The 13,136-nt window shown below is 56.1% G+C and overlaps 1 protein-coding gene across 4 annotated transcripts in view; it reads left to right on the forward strand.

The window, feature by feature from the left end:
- The window catches only part of STARD10 (StAR related lipid transfer domain containing 10), a 48,336-nt gene that overhangs the window by 17,677 nt on the left and 17,523 nt on the right, over positions 1-13,136 (forward strand). Inside the window, exons 1-2 of one of the 4 annotated variants that reach the window (XM_074335816.1) lie at positions 10-658; positions 9,007-9,317. In XM_074335816.1, coding sequence (XP_074191917.1) covers positions 9,111-9,317 — 207 coding nt within the window. In that variant the 5' untranslated portion in view covers positions 10-658; positions 9,007-9,110. Of the gene's footprint in view, positions 1-9; positions 659-8,492; positions 8,704-9,006; positions 9,318-13,136 lie in introns of those variants that run through there. The other 3 variants (XM_074335814.1, XM_074335815.1, XM_074335817.1) reach the window with 3 other exon arrangements.

Consider the following 13,136-nt stretch of genomic DNA (forward strand, 5'->3'; position numbering starts at 1 on the left):
CATAGCTCCCTTCATTGCCTCTCTTAATTTGATCCTCACATATGGGGCAATGGCTCAGAGAAAGTCACGCAGCCAGAGTCCTAGTATCATAGTGTGTGAAGGATCAGAGATGGTTCTAGCCCCTCTGACTTGCTATGTGACCTTGAGTAATTCTGGTCCCTGGGGGATCTAAGCCTTCTCATTTGTAAGTAGATTGTTGGGAGGACTAAATGAAATGCAGGAGTGAAACTAAATTCCCAAGCGGTCTATGGTGGCAGTATGGTCAGGTGATTGCAGATTGACGGGCCCATTTCCTCATTCTACAAATTGCAAAACTGAGGGCCCAGAAAGGGGCAGGAGCCTGCCCCAGGTCTCAGCAGTCTGTGAGCAAGGGCTAAATAAAGCCCAGCCCTCCTGCCTTTGGCCCTGGAGCCCTTCCCTGCACCCCAAGGATTAGTGTCTTTGTTGGATACAGGCTTAGAGACACAGACGACTCTGAGGGTCTGGAGGAGTCCCTATTCCCAGTCCTTCTCCCCAGCCTGGGCCTGATGGAGGAGGGCCCTGCTCTGTTGAGATGACCACCAGAGGCAGGAAGCTGAGGAAGACCTGGAGAATCCCGGAGGAAGAGAACAGTGTTGCTGGAGCTGTGCAGACCCTGCGTCTCAGGACAGCAGCCCAGGTAAGAGAAGGAGCCTAGATGGGATAAATGGGGGGTAGTGCTAACATGGTGCAAACAGGACACACCCTGAACCGAAAGGGGTAGGAGGGCATTGGGTTCTGTGTCTGAACATGTGAAGAATTGGGTACTCAGGTGACCCAGTTGGGGCCGGCAGCAGCTAGAGGTGATACCTGGGCTGGCTTGGGTGATGAGGAGAGGAAGTAGTGCACTTTGAGCTGATGGTGTAGGAGCCACTCTCCTAGTCAGGTGGAGCAGCCAGGTGGCACCATGGGCACACCAGCTGCCCACCAGAGAAGTGAACTTTTCTCTGTCCCTGTAGTGGTGGAGCTGGGCTATACCCAGGTGTTTCTCTCTGGAGTGCTCTTAGAGGTACTGGGGGGAGGGTTTGGGAGCCCCTGACATTTGGTTGCAGATGAGGCCTCCTCAGGCAAGTCATGAAAGGCAAATGTTTGTAGAAATAGAGATCCAAGATCCTCCCCACTTCCAAGTATCTAATTCTCTGGGTCTTCACTTATCACCTCTATTTTCAGTGGGGGAAACTGAGGCTAAAGGAGGAAAGGACTCTCTTAACGACACACAGAAGTTAGGGTAGAACTGAACTAGGATAAGGATCTTTCCATGACAAGGCAGTGATCAAACATCTTCATCAAACATTTATTGAGTCTCTAATGTGTACTCGGAGAAGACCTACCTTGGGTTAGCAAACAGAAGCCAGGATTTCAGTCAGACCTGGCTTTTAAACAGCCTTCCCAGTGACTTAACACTGTGACCCTGGGTGAGTCACTACCCTCTCTGAGCATCAAATTGTCTGTAAAGTATGTGAGGGGCTGTCTCGAAGCATAACTATGAATTAAATGAGTTCAGACCTGTTAAGTGCATAGAATAGCACCAGACACATGGTACAAGCTCAGTAAACATTCGTCACTGTTGTTACTGGGTAGCATAGGTTGACGCTGGCTGCAGACAGGGAACTCCAAGCAGGGGCAGAGATGCCACAGCCCCAGGTCTGCTCATCTACTCCATGCCCTGGGAGCCTATGTTTCTGGAAGTCAGGGGGGAAACCTATATCCCCATTTCTTCCTCTGGCACTGGGAACCTGGCAGGGAACAACCACCTCAAATGTCTACACTTCACATGCAACGTGATTGATTCCCTTTCTCACAACCTGAGCTCCAGAGTTAAGCTGTACATTATAGTCGGACCAGGACCAGACCTTGGACTCTTTCTAGCCCCTTCAGGGTGTGGAGTCATGCACACCCTTCCTCCCTGAAGGGCAGAAGTCCAAAAAAGGCTGCTGGCAGGGGTTTGGCTTGTGTGTCCCCTGAATTGAGCAAGATCGGGGCGGGGAGGGATGGTTAGGGAGGAGCCTAGGTGGGAGACAGGACCTGACATCAGTTATCTTACCCCAGCCCATCCTGTTTGAAGGTGGAGGTCTGGCCCAGTGGTAATTTCAACCATGGTCCAAGCCTCTGTAATGGTGGTGTGGTACAGACCCCTTATTTATAGAGGAGGAAGGAGAAGACCAGAGAGGCCAAGAACTCACCAAGAGTCCCCCAGTAAAGCTCTATCTGATTTGGAGGGGGTAGGACTTGGCTCCATCTCTCCTTCCCCACTGCCACCGCAGTCTGTTCAGAGCCAGTCCCCATTGTTGTCACCTGGGTGGGTTCTGGTTGGGGAGTGGCGAGGTGGAGGTGGGTGTGTTGAGAGGTGAGGGGAGGCAGAGTACAGGACCTGGTCAGAGACCAGCCCGGAGCTGATCTGGGGCAGGTGAACTGGGGAACTCTCCTTGGTGTAGTGGCTGCTGCAGGGTTCTAGGGCCTTATTAATCAGTCCAAGGCAGCAGAGGATAAAAATACCGTGGGAGCACACTCCTGGAGGAAGAGAGCAAAGCAGATTCAGGAATGAGTCACAGAGCCCAAGCCCTAAATTTAGAAGGTGCTGCAGGAGGCAGCCTCCCCCGGGGGAGCACTGTGGAGATGCCGGTTACCCAGGGCCCCAGGGCAGGGGGCAGTGGTTGGCAGGAGTCGTGCACACAGCCCTGCCTTGTGATTAAAGAAAAAGTCATTTTAAGTTGCTGCCTACTCAGAGTTGAGCCCTTGAAAAAATTAGTGCGTCTGCCCCAATCACCTTATAAGTGATGAGTGCTTGCTACCCTGCTCTCTATCTCCTGCTCCCTCGTGACCTGGGACAGAGGACTGCCTTTCCCCAGGCTCACTGTACCCCCTCACTTCTGGGATCTGTAAGTAACAAATCTTGTGACTACTTCCTATGTGTTAGTGTATTGAAGTTGCATCTTCAATCAAACGGTTTTCACTTCTCCAAAATGGGAGCTCAGATGCAAGCTGTAGGTGGTTTGTGCCCCCTCATTCAGCGGGTCATAATCTGCATATTCTTAACACGCCAGCTCTGAGTTTTCTGATGGAAATGCCCCATGGGAGCTGAGCCTGTCCTAGACCTATTCCAGGTCTGGATTTTGACCCCAGAATAAACCCCGACTCAGGGCAGAGCCTTCAGCCTCATTCTCAGAGCCTCTAGCCAGCCGTCCCCAAACAGCCCCTGGATGTGGACATCGCGGTACTGTCCTGCTCACTGCCTGGGCATGGCCAAGCTCCCTGTGTCCTACTGTGTCCTAGCATCCAGTTGTCAGACACTGAAGAAGGGGCTCTGAGGATGCAAGGAGCCATTGAATGAAGGCCTCCCAAAGGGGACTCATCTAGGCTTTGGGTAGTTGTTTGGAATTGGGGGTAAGGGAGGGAGACAAGATTTCCTAGGGCCCCCGTCTGCTTTATGCTCAACCTCCAGGCTCCAGGTGAACCCAGGCTGTTGTTGTTTTTTTTCTCCCTCCAGATCAGAAGAAGAAGGTGCTGCCTCCAGGTCAAGGAACAAAGACCCAGGAAAGAGGCCATGACTTGGGAACAGATGCTAGACCTGGGGGGAAGGGGACTCAGGAGACAAGAGCTGATAGCAGCTGAGGGGATTTACTGAGCGTTCACTGCGTGCCAAGAGCAGTACTGAGCAGCCCACCTACCGGAACTCGCTTCATCCCTAGTGTGTTGATATAAATCCTACTAGTCTACCCATTTTAGACATGGGAAAACTGAGGCACAAAGAGGTTCAGCAACTTTTTCTAGATGACACAGTCAGAGGTTCTCAACCAGACAGCCTGGCTCCTGGCCCAAGCTCTTAGACATTATGCTACACTGCTGAGCAGGGATTTCACCACATCTGCCCCATCCTTGCCTCCCCGTCCTGCAGTCCCTGCACCTGCAGCCCGGGGAGCTGCCCTCTGGGTGTGCAGGGTCCTGCTGCCCAGGGTGCCCCAGGCTTGGGGGAGGGAGGGGCCTAATGACAGCCCCACCACCACCACTGTGTAAGACTTCACAATTTACATAGCAGTGTCACCTGCCTCTGCCTGGTGGGGAGGCATCTTGAGTATCACCATTTGACCAGAAAACAGTCCTAGAAGGTGCAGGGCCGGTAGGCAGGGCCCAGAGCAAAACCATGGAGACTCCCCCTTTAGGAGGACCCCAGGCCCAGATGGACACTCAACCCCCCAACCCGCCATGCGCGCGCGCTCACACAGAAAAAGTTGATAAGAGTTTATTTGAGCCAAACTGACAACATATGCCAGGGAGCAAGATCTCAAATGCTCAAAAAATATACTTGGGACATACTTAAACTAAAGATGATTCTTTGCTTATCTGAAAATCAAATTTCACTAGGCGTCCTGTGTTTTATCTGGTGGCTCTATTTCAGTGCTCTGGATGACCTGGCATGCCCAAGTATGTGTACCTTGGTCAGGCTGGCCACACAGGAGACTGAGATGGTGAATGGCTGTGTGGGACTATGACAGGACAATCAGTGCGATGGTGTGTGGCTGTGACAATGTCACCCGGAGGAGCAAGGGTGTTGGTAACTGTGTGACTCTCTGTGACTCCCTCAGCTCTAGCAGCTCCCTAAAGGCAGGCAGTTTGCTCAGGGAGGCCCAGCTGGGTTGGAGACCCACCCTGGGCAAACACTTAGATCCAGCTGAGGGACTGGATCCGGATGATAAAGGACATGTCCTTCTCAAGGCCGAGCCAGCCCTGGGGGCCCTCAGAGTGCTTACCCTGGGCCTTTCAGAGGGGCCTCTGGAACCACTTCTCTACTTGGTACTTCCTGGTGACATCACACAGGTCACTGCCCAATCTTCTAGAACAGTGCCCCTAGGATACTGACTCATTGCCATAGCAACCTGGAAATTTTCTCCACCCAAACTGGCAGTCCCAGTTACCCCTGAGGAGGGGCTGGTGGGAGAAGGAGTTGGGTGGGGCTTCTCATCTCCCAAAGGGGAGATCGAGGCAGCCATTCATCTGACTGACTAGATGGTGAGTAGCAGGGGGTACCCAGGAGCAAGTCAAGACTTGGGACACTGGGCAGGGTGGGGTCCCTGAGTTGAGGCTGAATCTTGAGGCAGAGAGAGGGTGGTGGCTGCCCTAACATCACCCCCAGGGTAGTGAAAGGGGTGTCATGTCATGGAAAGCAGGAACAGAGCCTTGGGTTAAGAGCCGGGAGACCTCGGTTCTTATCTCTGCTTTGTTCCTGCTGGCTGGGCCTTTGTATATCTGTACAGTGAGGGGCTGGGGCCAGATGGCAGTAGTCTGGGGGTCTTTAGTTCTGATGGGGACCCAGTGGAGGAAGCTGAGGGGAGTGCTAGGAACTGGGACGTGGGTGGCTCCAGGCTGGGGCCCTGCCTCCTGCTCCAGTGGCTTTCAGGGGGCAGTGAGCATAGTCTGGTGTGAATCTGTCCAAACCCCCCAGCCCTATCCTAGGAGTCACTGTCCTGAGGTACAAGAGGTCCCCATATGGCTCTGACTTGCTGTGTGATTCAGGGCCTCCCGTGCCTCCTGCGGCCTCAGCTGCGCTCTGTGCAGGTACGTGTGTGAGACCCGATGCTGGCTCAGCACCCTGGGCAACGATTCCTCACATTCCCCTGCCACCTCTCAGTTTGCTAAGCATCTTCTAAAACACGCTCCCACCTTCTATACCCACTCTGACTCCGTCTCAGTGATGCCCATTATGGGGCTGGGACCCAGACAGGAGCCAGACCTGGGCCCTGCTCTGGGGGCTCAGAGAGGCAGCTCGATCCACCTCCTGTGGAGGGGCCCTGTGGCTGGGCAGGGGGCTGCAGGGGACAGAGAAGGATCACACTTTGCCAACCTTTTCTGCTGTTTAATCTCTCACAAGAATCTTAACAACCGTCATATTGAGATGTTGTTACCTTTACACAACCTGTTGAAAACATGCCATTTTTGGACAATTTATTCCTCCCTCCTCCCCTCCCCCCCGTTATATTTTGGGTTACTTATTTGGGAGTGAAACTGACACACATACAACTCTTCGTTACAATAATTCTCAGAGAGTAGGTATTATTCTAAAGACTCAGAGAGGACATGTCACCTGCCCTTGATCACACAGATGGGAAATGGTGTAGCCAGGATTTGAACCCAGGTCCTCAAGTCAGTTGCACTGCCAGATTGTAGGAAGCAGGGGTAGCAGAGTCCCAGGACTCTTTTCCAGACTCCTCCCCCAGGACCACTGTCCCAGCCCTCCTGAGCTCACTCTTCTGCTCTAGAGCAGACTGGACCATTCTCTCTGCTGCTCAGGGTGTTTGAGACAGGGCATGAATCTGTTTTGATCCTGGCATGTTTGCAAGACTGAACCCCTGAGCCAGATATACCTAGATTCCTGGGGGAGGGAGGGCTTGCAAGAGCAAATTAATGATGAGTAGGATGGGGAGTGATGCCCCTCTGCCCACCCACTAGCCAGTTAGCCTGGCCTGAACCCAGGACCCAGGATTGAGTCCAGAGCATGGCCATCTGAACCCAGGGATACCAGGTCACCCACCATTTCTGACCCAAGAACCAAAAGATTCATTCTTGGTTAATCTATGTTTGGATTTGAGTGATAATTTGGTTTCTGCCATCTGTACCACCCTAAGTGTCTCCTTGAGACTGGGTGGGGAAATCCTTCTGTCATTCTGCCTTCATTGCCACCTCCTGCTGTCACCCCAGCCTTATCTCTTTCACGGTGGACTGGGTGACAGGCATGAGAGGTTTACTACCCTGGAGCCTGCTGTCAGCTGAAATGTGTGTTATCGGGGCCTGAGAAGGACAGGCCAGTGCTTCCATCTCTTTTCCTCATGGCAGATCCCAGAGGCTATGGTTCACAAAGCAGGCTCTGTGTACCTCTCTTTGGGTCTCCCATCAGCCTGGATATGAGCCTATTACACAAAACATTGAGGCCAGGAGGCAGTTACCTGCCTAGAGTTGGGCTGCAGGCAGAGGAGGTCCACAGTGAGAGACAACAACTCGGCCTCCTTAGCCCCAAGCCAGCCTCCCCACCCCACCCCCCCAAACACTTAAAGAATGTGGTTTAGGAGAGGGTGGTGTGGTTATCTGATTATGCCCCCACACACTGCAGATCTCAGTTCTCATGGGGACCTGCAACTCATTTTATAGGATTTACTTTGCAGAATGCCCCTTGGGGTCACGTGCCATCACACACCTGCTCACCCACACCACTTTTAAAACATCTAAAAGCCCTAAGTACTTCAGGAAGAAACACCTCTATTTGTGAATCCATGATGACAACTCCTCATTTTTCTTTAGCAGCTGTAGGAGAAGCTGTTCCATCCCAGAGCTCTAAGATGGTGAGGCTAGGAGGTTATACATTCGGATCCCCTCATTCTAAGATGGGAACTAAGGCAGCCAGAGCAGAGAGAGGACCCCGCAGATGGCAGGAAGCTGAGACCTGGGTTGTGGACAGGATGCCCATGTACTCACTGTGTGACACTGGGCAAGTGGTGGGTACTTGGTGGTCCCTGTTAGCTGCCCATCTAGGGGAGCTCACCATGGGCCCGCCCTCCCAGTTTCTGGGCTAGGGCCAGTCACTGGGGTCAGGGAATGTTCAGCCTTGGGCCTTGTACCACACTCATACTGGCCTGGCCTCAAAGAAGTTGAACTCTTGGTCTCAGTTCACACAGAGCAGCTTCAGGCAGAGCTGGCACTAGGACCCAGGGGCAGATGACCGCCTCAGGCTGGAAGGGGTGGCTGGAGTGCTGGTGGACTTATCTCCCCATGGCTGTGGAGCAAGGCCAGCTCTGCCTAGGAGGGGACAGAGAAGCCCCAGTGCTCTGGAGCCAGATGCTTTTGAGAACCTAGCTAGTCCATGGGAGGTGTGTGGACACTGGCATGGGTGCCCACGAGGGGTGCTGGTGGACAGGGCCAGGGTCTCAGGCTGGAGGGGAGCCTTGTTAAAACTCCCAGCTGGGACTGGAGGTTGTGCCAACGTTTGGCCAGCCTGTGAAACTTGAGGCTAGTGGTTAGTGGGGGATGCAAGCTGTAGGCATCTCTGAGTTGCTCTCGATTGTGGTGGGGTGTGTGTGCCCATCTTTGGGGCTTTAGGTTGTTCTGGGGTCTACGTGCCTGTGTGTAAAGTTAAGGATTTTGCTGCAAAGGTGTGTACCTGTGACTATGGGAAGGAGGCAGAGAGAAGGGGCTCACAATTAACTTCCAGAATCCCTCTTCTAGCACCGCCTCGCCCCTCTTCTCAGAGCTCACTCTATCGTGGCCCCACCCCGCCCCGTCCCTAGCCCCTGCCTGAGAACGGGTCCCTCCCGGGCCAGGTCCCCTCCCAGGTCGGGAGGGGCGGGCGCTAGGACCCTGCGGGGCGGGGCGGGGCTCGAGCTCAGTCCGCTGTACCTCCGCAGCCTGGAAAATACCAAACCCAGGCGAGCGTGCCCCCGAGCTTAGCCCGGAGGGAGGGAGGGGGCGCGCGGGGCAGGGGGCAAGGGGCGGGCCGGGCGGCGGGACCCACTGCTCCTCCCCCAGAGGCCCCGCGCGGCCCCGGTCGCCAGGGCAGCGGCAGCGCGGCGGCGGCGGCGCTCGCACCCCGGCCCCGGCGGCCCCGCGGAGCAGCGGGCACAGGTGAGCGGGCGGCCGGGCGGGCGCCCACCCCGCCGCCACCCTGCCCCGCGCGCTTCTCGCGCCCGCACCGCAGCCGGTGTGAGTTGAGCCTGGGTCAGAACTGCGCCGTCACCGCCCGACCGTCCGTCACCTCGGGTCCCGGACTCCCCTGGGTCCCGACAGACTCTCGAGGGCCCCCCGCACCCGAAAAGCAGCCCCCACTCCAGCCCCAGGGAGGTCTGGGGTCGCTCCTGGGGGATGGCCCCCGTGACTGCCCTATGCGGGTCCGCCCTCACCAGGGGCCAGCCCTGCCTATGCCGAACTCTCCACCCGCCCAGGACCCCGGACAGCCCCACCCGCGCCCCCAGTGCACTGACTCCGGTACCCAAACCGGTCTTGCAGGTCCCAGGAAGGTGGCGTCAGCATCTGCAGCCGCGTCGACGTTGTCTGAGCCTCTGCGGAGGACCCAGGAGAGCCGGACTAGGACCAGGGCCGTGGGCTTCCCCATGGAGAAGCCAGCTGCCTCAACAGAACCCCAAGGGCCTCGGCCAGTCCTGGGCCGCGACAGTGTCCAGGTGCCCGACGACCAGGACTTCCGCAGCTTCCGGTCGGAGTGTGAGGCCGAGGCGGGCTGGAACCTGACCTACAGCAAGGCCGGCGTGTCTGTGTGGGTACAGGCTATGCAGATGGACCGGACCCTGCACAAGATCAAGGTAGGGTTGCTCTGACCAGTGTGCAGCCTCACTGCCTCTGACCTGGGTCTCCTGGTCCTCCTGCGGGGCCACAGACACTTGGTTGCGCAGCGCAGAGTCTCCTGCCAGGAACCCGGAGGAGACACTGTTTGCTCTTCCAGCCCCCATCACACAGATGGGCCAACGGAGGCCTGGAGAGGGGGGTGTGACTCTAGCTCACCTAGGCAGAACCTGGGCTTCTGCATGCCCTGCCTGCTCCAGGGAGATGGACTGCTGCCTGGCCCATCTAGGAAGTGGCATCCCTTAGGGACCCCCTCAGGGACCCCTCTGCCCCGCAGCGGTTCACTTGGTCCCCAGGGGGGAGACCGAGCCCTTCTCTTCTTAATTCCTGGTTCTCTCAGCCTGAGCTAGGTCTCTTTCCCAACTCTCTGCGCACTTGATTCCTTCCTGCCTGGTGCCCTGCTCATCCCCCTTCTTTCCCTCCCAGGCTGCTCCCTGAATATCCTGCAGGGACTCAGGATTGTGCCTCGCAGATATTGAAGACAGGGCTTAGATGTCCCTGACTTACAGAGGGCCAGGCTGGAGGTGGGCTGGGGAGGGGGGGTCAAGGGAGACGAGAAGAGGCACGTCAGCCCCTCACAGCCATCAACCCCACTTCTCACAGCCCCATGATTTCCCTCTTTGCCACATCAGAGCAGGCGTAGGGTGGGACCCCTGAGCCCTTTGGGGCCTATATGGGACAGAGGCTGGTAAAGACTGGTTTAGAGGACTCAGTAGCTGCCCCCAACACATCTGGCAGTGTAAGTGCCAAGTTTCAAGGGGGGCATGTCTCCCCTTAGTGGGCTCCTGGCAGTAGGCTGTGTCCTTCACCCCCCTTCCTTCTTCCTTGCCTTCCCCTTTCTGCTGTCCTTCTGGAACTGGGAAGGTGTGTATCCTTGTTGCAAAGGATGGGAGGTCAGGGCACTAGACCCAAGAGGGCCTCCTGCCTCCCCCCCATTCTAGCCCCTCCTGATTTGGACCTGCTCTCAGACTTAGCTCAGGCTTCTTGGCCTCAAAGCAGGGCCGGAAATGTGTGACCTTCCATCTCTGACCCTGTGCCTTTCTGCCTCCCTTTGTCTTCGTTATTTACAGCTTTGTCTATCTGTTCCCATGTGGCCTTCCCTTCTCCCCTCTATGACTCTCTCGGCATCCTGGCTATCTGACTGTCTTTCTTTTTGGGTTTCCATGTATGTCTCTCCCTCTAGGACTCTCTGCCCAGACCTGAGGACCCTGGGCTGGTGACTTCACTGGGGGCCTGACCTGTGCCTGAGCCTGAAAAGCAGGAAAGGGGAGGGCAGCTGGTATGTGCCAGCTTGGTGCTTTCTGAGGGCAGGGGATAGGTCCTATGCCAGTTTGTGTCCCCAGCACCCAACACAGACAGAACAGGGATGTTGGCTGAATGAAGGATGGAAGGAAAGAAGGGAGGAACAAATTGAATGGAAGGCGCCCAAGGTTGTTGTGTGACTGGGATGTGGGAAAGGTGTAAGGCGAGTGCTGCACAGTGGGCTGGGGAAGTGTAGTTTCCCTACTGAGCTGGTTCTCCAGCGGGAGGGAAGGGGAAGATCTGAACTGAGTGCAGTGCTCCCACCCTCTGTGTCAACAGGGAGGAGCTGCCTCCTCCACCTGGCTTGGTTAATGAATAAACCCAGCCCAGGACTGGAGTTGGTGGGCCTGGGGGCCCGACCGCCATCACAGACCCCTTGTTGCCAGATCAGACTTGTCTGGTGGCCGTCCTTGGGAGTAGAGAGGACTTGAAAAAGTTGGGGTATTATGGGCTTGTGGTTAGGGCACATATCCTCCCCGGCAGGCAGTACCCCAACCCTCCTTCCCTCTCAGACTGAGCAGAAGTTGGAGGTGCCAAAGGCTCTTTCCAATCCCTGTTTCATACTCCCTCCTCACTGGGGTGCAAGTGAGGACACTGAGAACCAGAGAAGGACAGGGGCCAGTCCAGGGTCACACAGACAAGTCCCAGCAAAGCTTTGGCTCACATCTTAGTCAACATTATGGCATCTGACCCCATCGATAACTCTTTGAAGGACGCAGTGTTCTCATCATCAAATTTTCCTTTGATAAATGAGAAAGCTGAGGCCCAGAAAGGGGCGTGGCTTGCCAAGGCCACACAACAGGTCTGAAGCCAGAGTCCCAGAGATGATTGGGTCACTCCTAGAGGCTGGGACTCAATCCCAGTGTTTGTTGAGCTCCGGCTCCCTGCCCCCTCTTGCACCATCCTGCCCTGGGCCTCCCCCCTGGGCTGTGAAAGCCAGTTGCCCCCTGGACATGCCCTGTGCTCGTGATCCCAGGGTGGGGGATGGATCCACCTGTCTACCCGATTGATTTTCTCCGCCTCATCTCCCTCCCCCCAGACTTATCTTCTCCTGTCCCTGTGTCCAGAGGTCCCTGGAAGCCACTGTGGCTCTGGGCCCAGTATATGGCACCAGGACAAAGGGAAGGGACTGCTGGAGGCCACCTCCATCCTTTCCCTCCATCCTGGCCTCCAGCCTGGCCTGGACCCAGGCCTGCACTGTGCTCTGGGCACTGGAGAGACAGACGTCTCTCAGACGTCTCAGACATCTCCTGAGAGGTCAGGCCCTGTCCCAGACAGAAGCAGATGCTGAACGTGCATCCTGGGTCTAAGGCAGCTTGGAACTTGAACCCAGGTCTCTCAGTGCCCAGGTTAGGCTTCCCTGTGGCTCCTGGAGTGGTATGAGAAATGGGAACGCAGCGGGTCTGTCAGGCATTGAGGCAGGGCCAGCAGGGCAGGAGGCTGGGGTCTTCCTGGCTGTGGCATTCTCTTGTGTGTGTGTGACTGTGGGCATGTCCCTCCCCTCTGAGCTGTTTCTCCATGTGAGCCATGGGGCTCCCTGGGCTCCAAGAGCCTCTGAACTCCACGCCTGTGCTGGGGCCCGTGGGAGCGGAATGAAGAACAGGAGACAGAAAGCAGGAGATGCCGTGGCGTGCCCATGCCCAGCCCTGCCCTGGATGCTTCTGTGCTCAGATTCTCCAGTGCGGCTGTTTGCCGAGCCTGGTGCTTGGCCAGCCATGTGAGAGGCAGAGGAGACCTGCTCCTTGTCCTGAGAGGTTTCAGACCCTGGTAGAGAGAGGAATGGCAATTCCATGTTCAGAGGGAGATGACAGAGGCAGGAGCGCGCCTGGTAGGAAGGGCCCTTCAGGGGCTTGGTGGCTGGAGCAGGACTAGGAGGTCTCTTGGGGACGAGTGGCTGAGAACCTGAGGTTCCTCTTGCCCTACAGTAAGCTGGGCAGTGGGGACCTATCTTCTCTGACTTCCTGTCCTGCGGCTCTTTCCCTTCCCTTTTGGAGAAACCTCAAGTGGCCCCTCCCTGCCCTATCTCACTATGCACCTGCTCCCACACCACAGGGGTTCCAATTTTTCAAGCCAGAGCTCAGGCCTGTCCCCTCTCAGCATCTCATTCTCTCCCCTGTTGAAATGAGGGGTCATCTCAGGGATTTCCAAGGGCTCTTCTCACTGTTAACAGTCCATGGGACTCAGAAGGTCATGGGGAAAGTGGAGGCAGGGGCAGGGAGTCTTTCCACGGAGTCTTCACAACTGTCCTGTGGCATGGATCTTATTAACCCCATCGAACAGATGTAGAAACTGAGACTCAGAGCAGGAATTCACTTGTGCAAGGCCAAACAGAATGTGGCTGAAGCGGGATCAGACCCCAGGTCCGAGGGTTCAAGGCTGAGACCTCTGAGGTTGAGATCTCTCTGCTCTCTTGGACCCTTCTGTCTCCAGGACCCTGTGGCTCACAACTTACCCCTCCCTGATGGCTTGGGCTCCCT

The sequence above is a fragment of the Rhinolophus sinicus genome, linkage group LG06 (assembly GCF_036562045.2).
Source record: "Rhinolophus sinicus isolate RSC01 linkage group LG06, ASM3656204v1, whole genome shotgun sequence".
Classification (NCBI taxonomy): domain Eukaryota; kingdom Metazoa; phylum Chordata; class Mammalia; order Chiroptera; family Rhinolophidae; genus Rhinolophus; species Rhinolophus sinicus.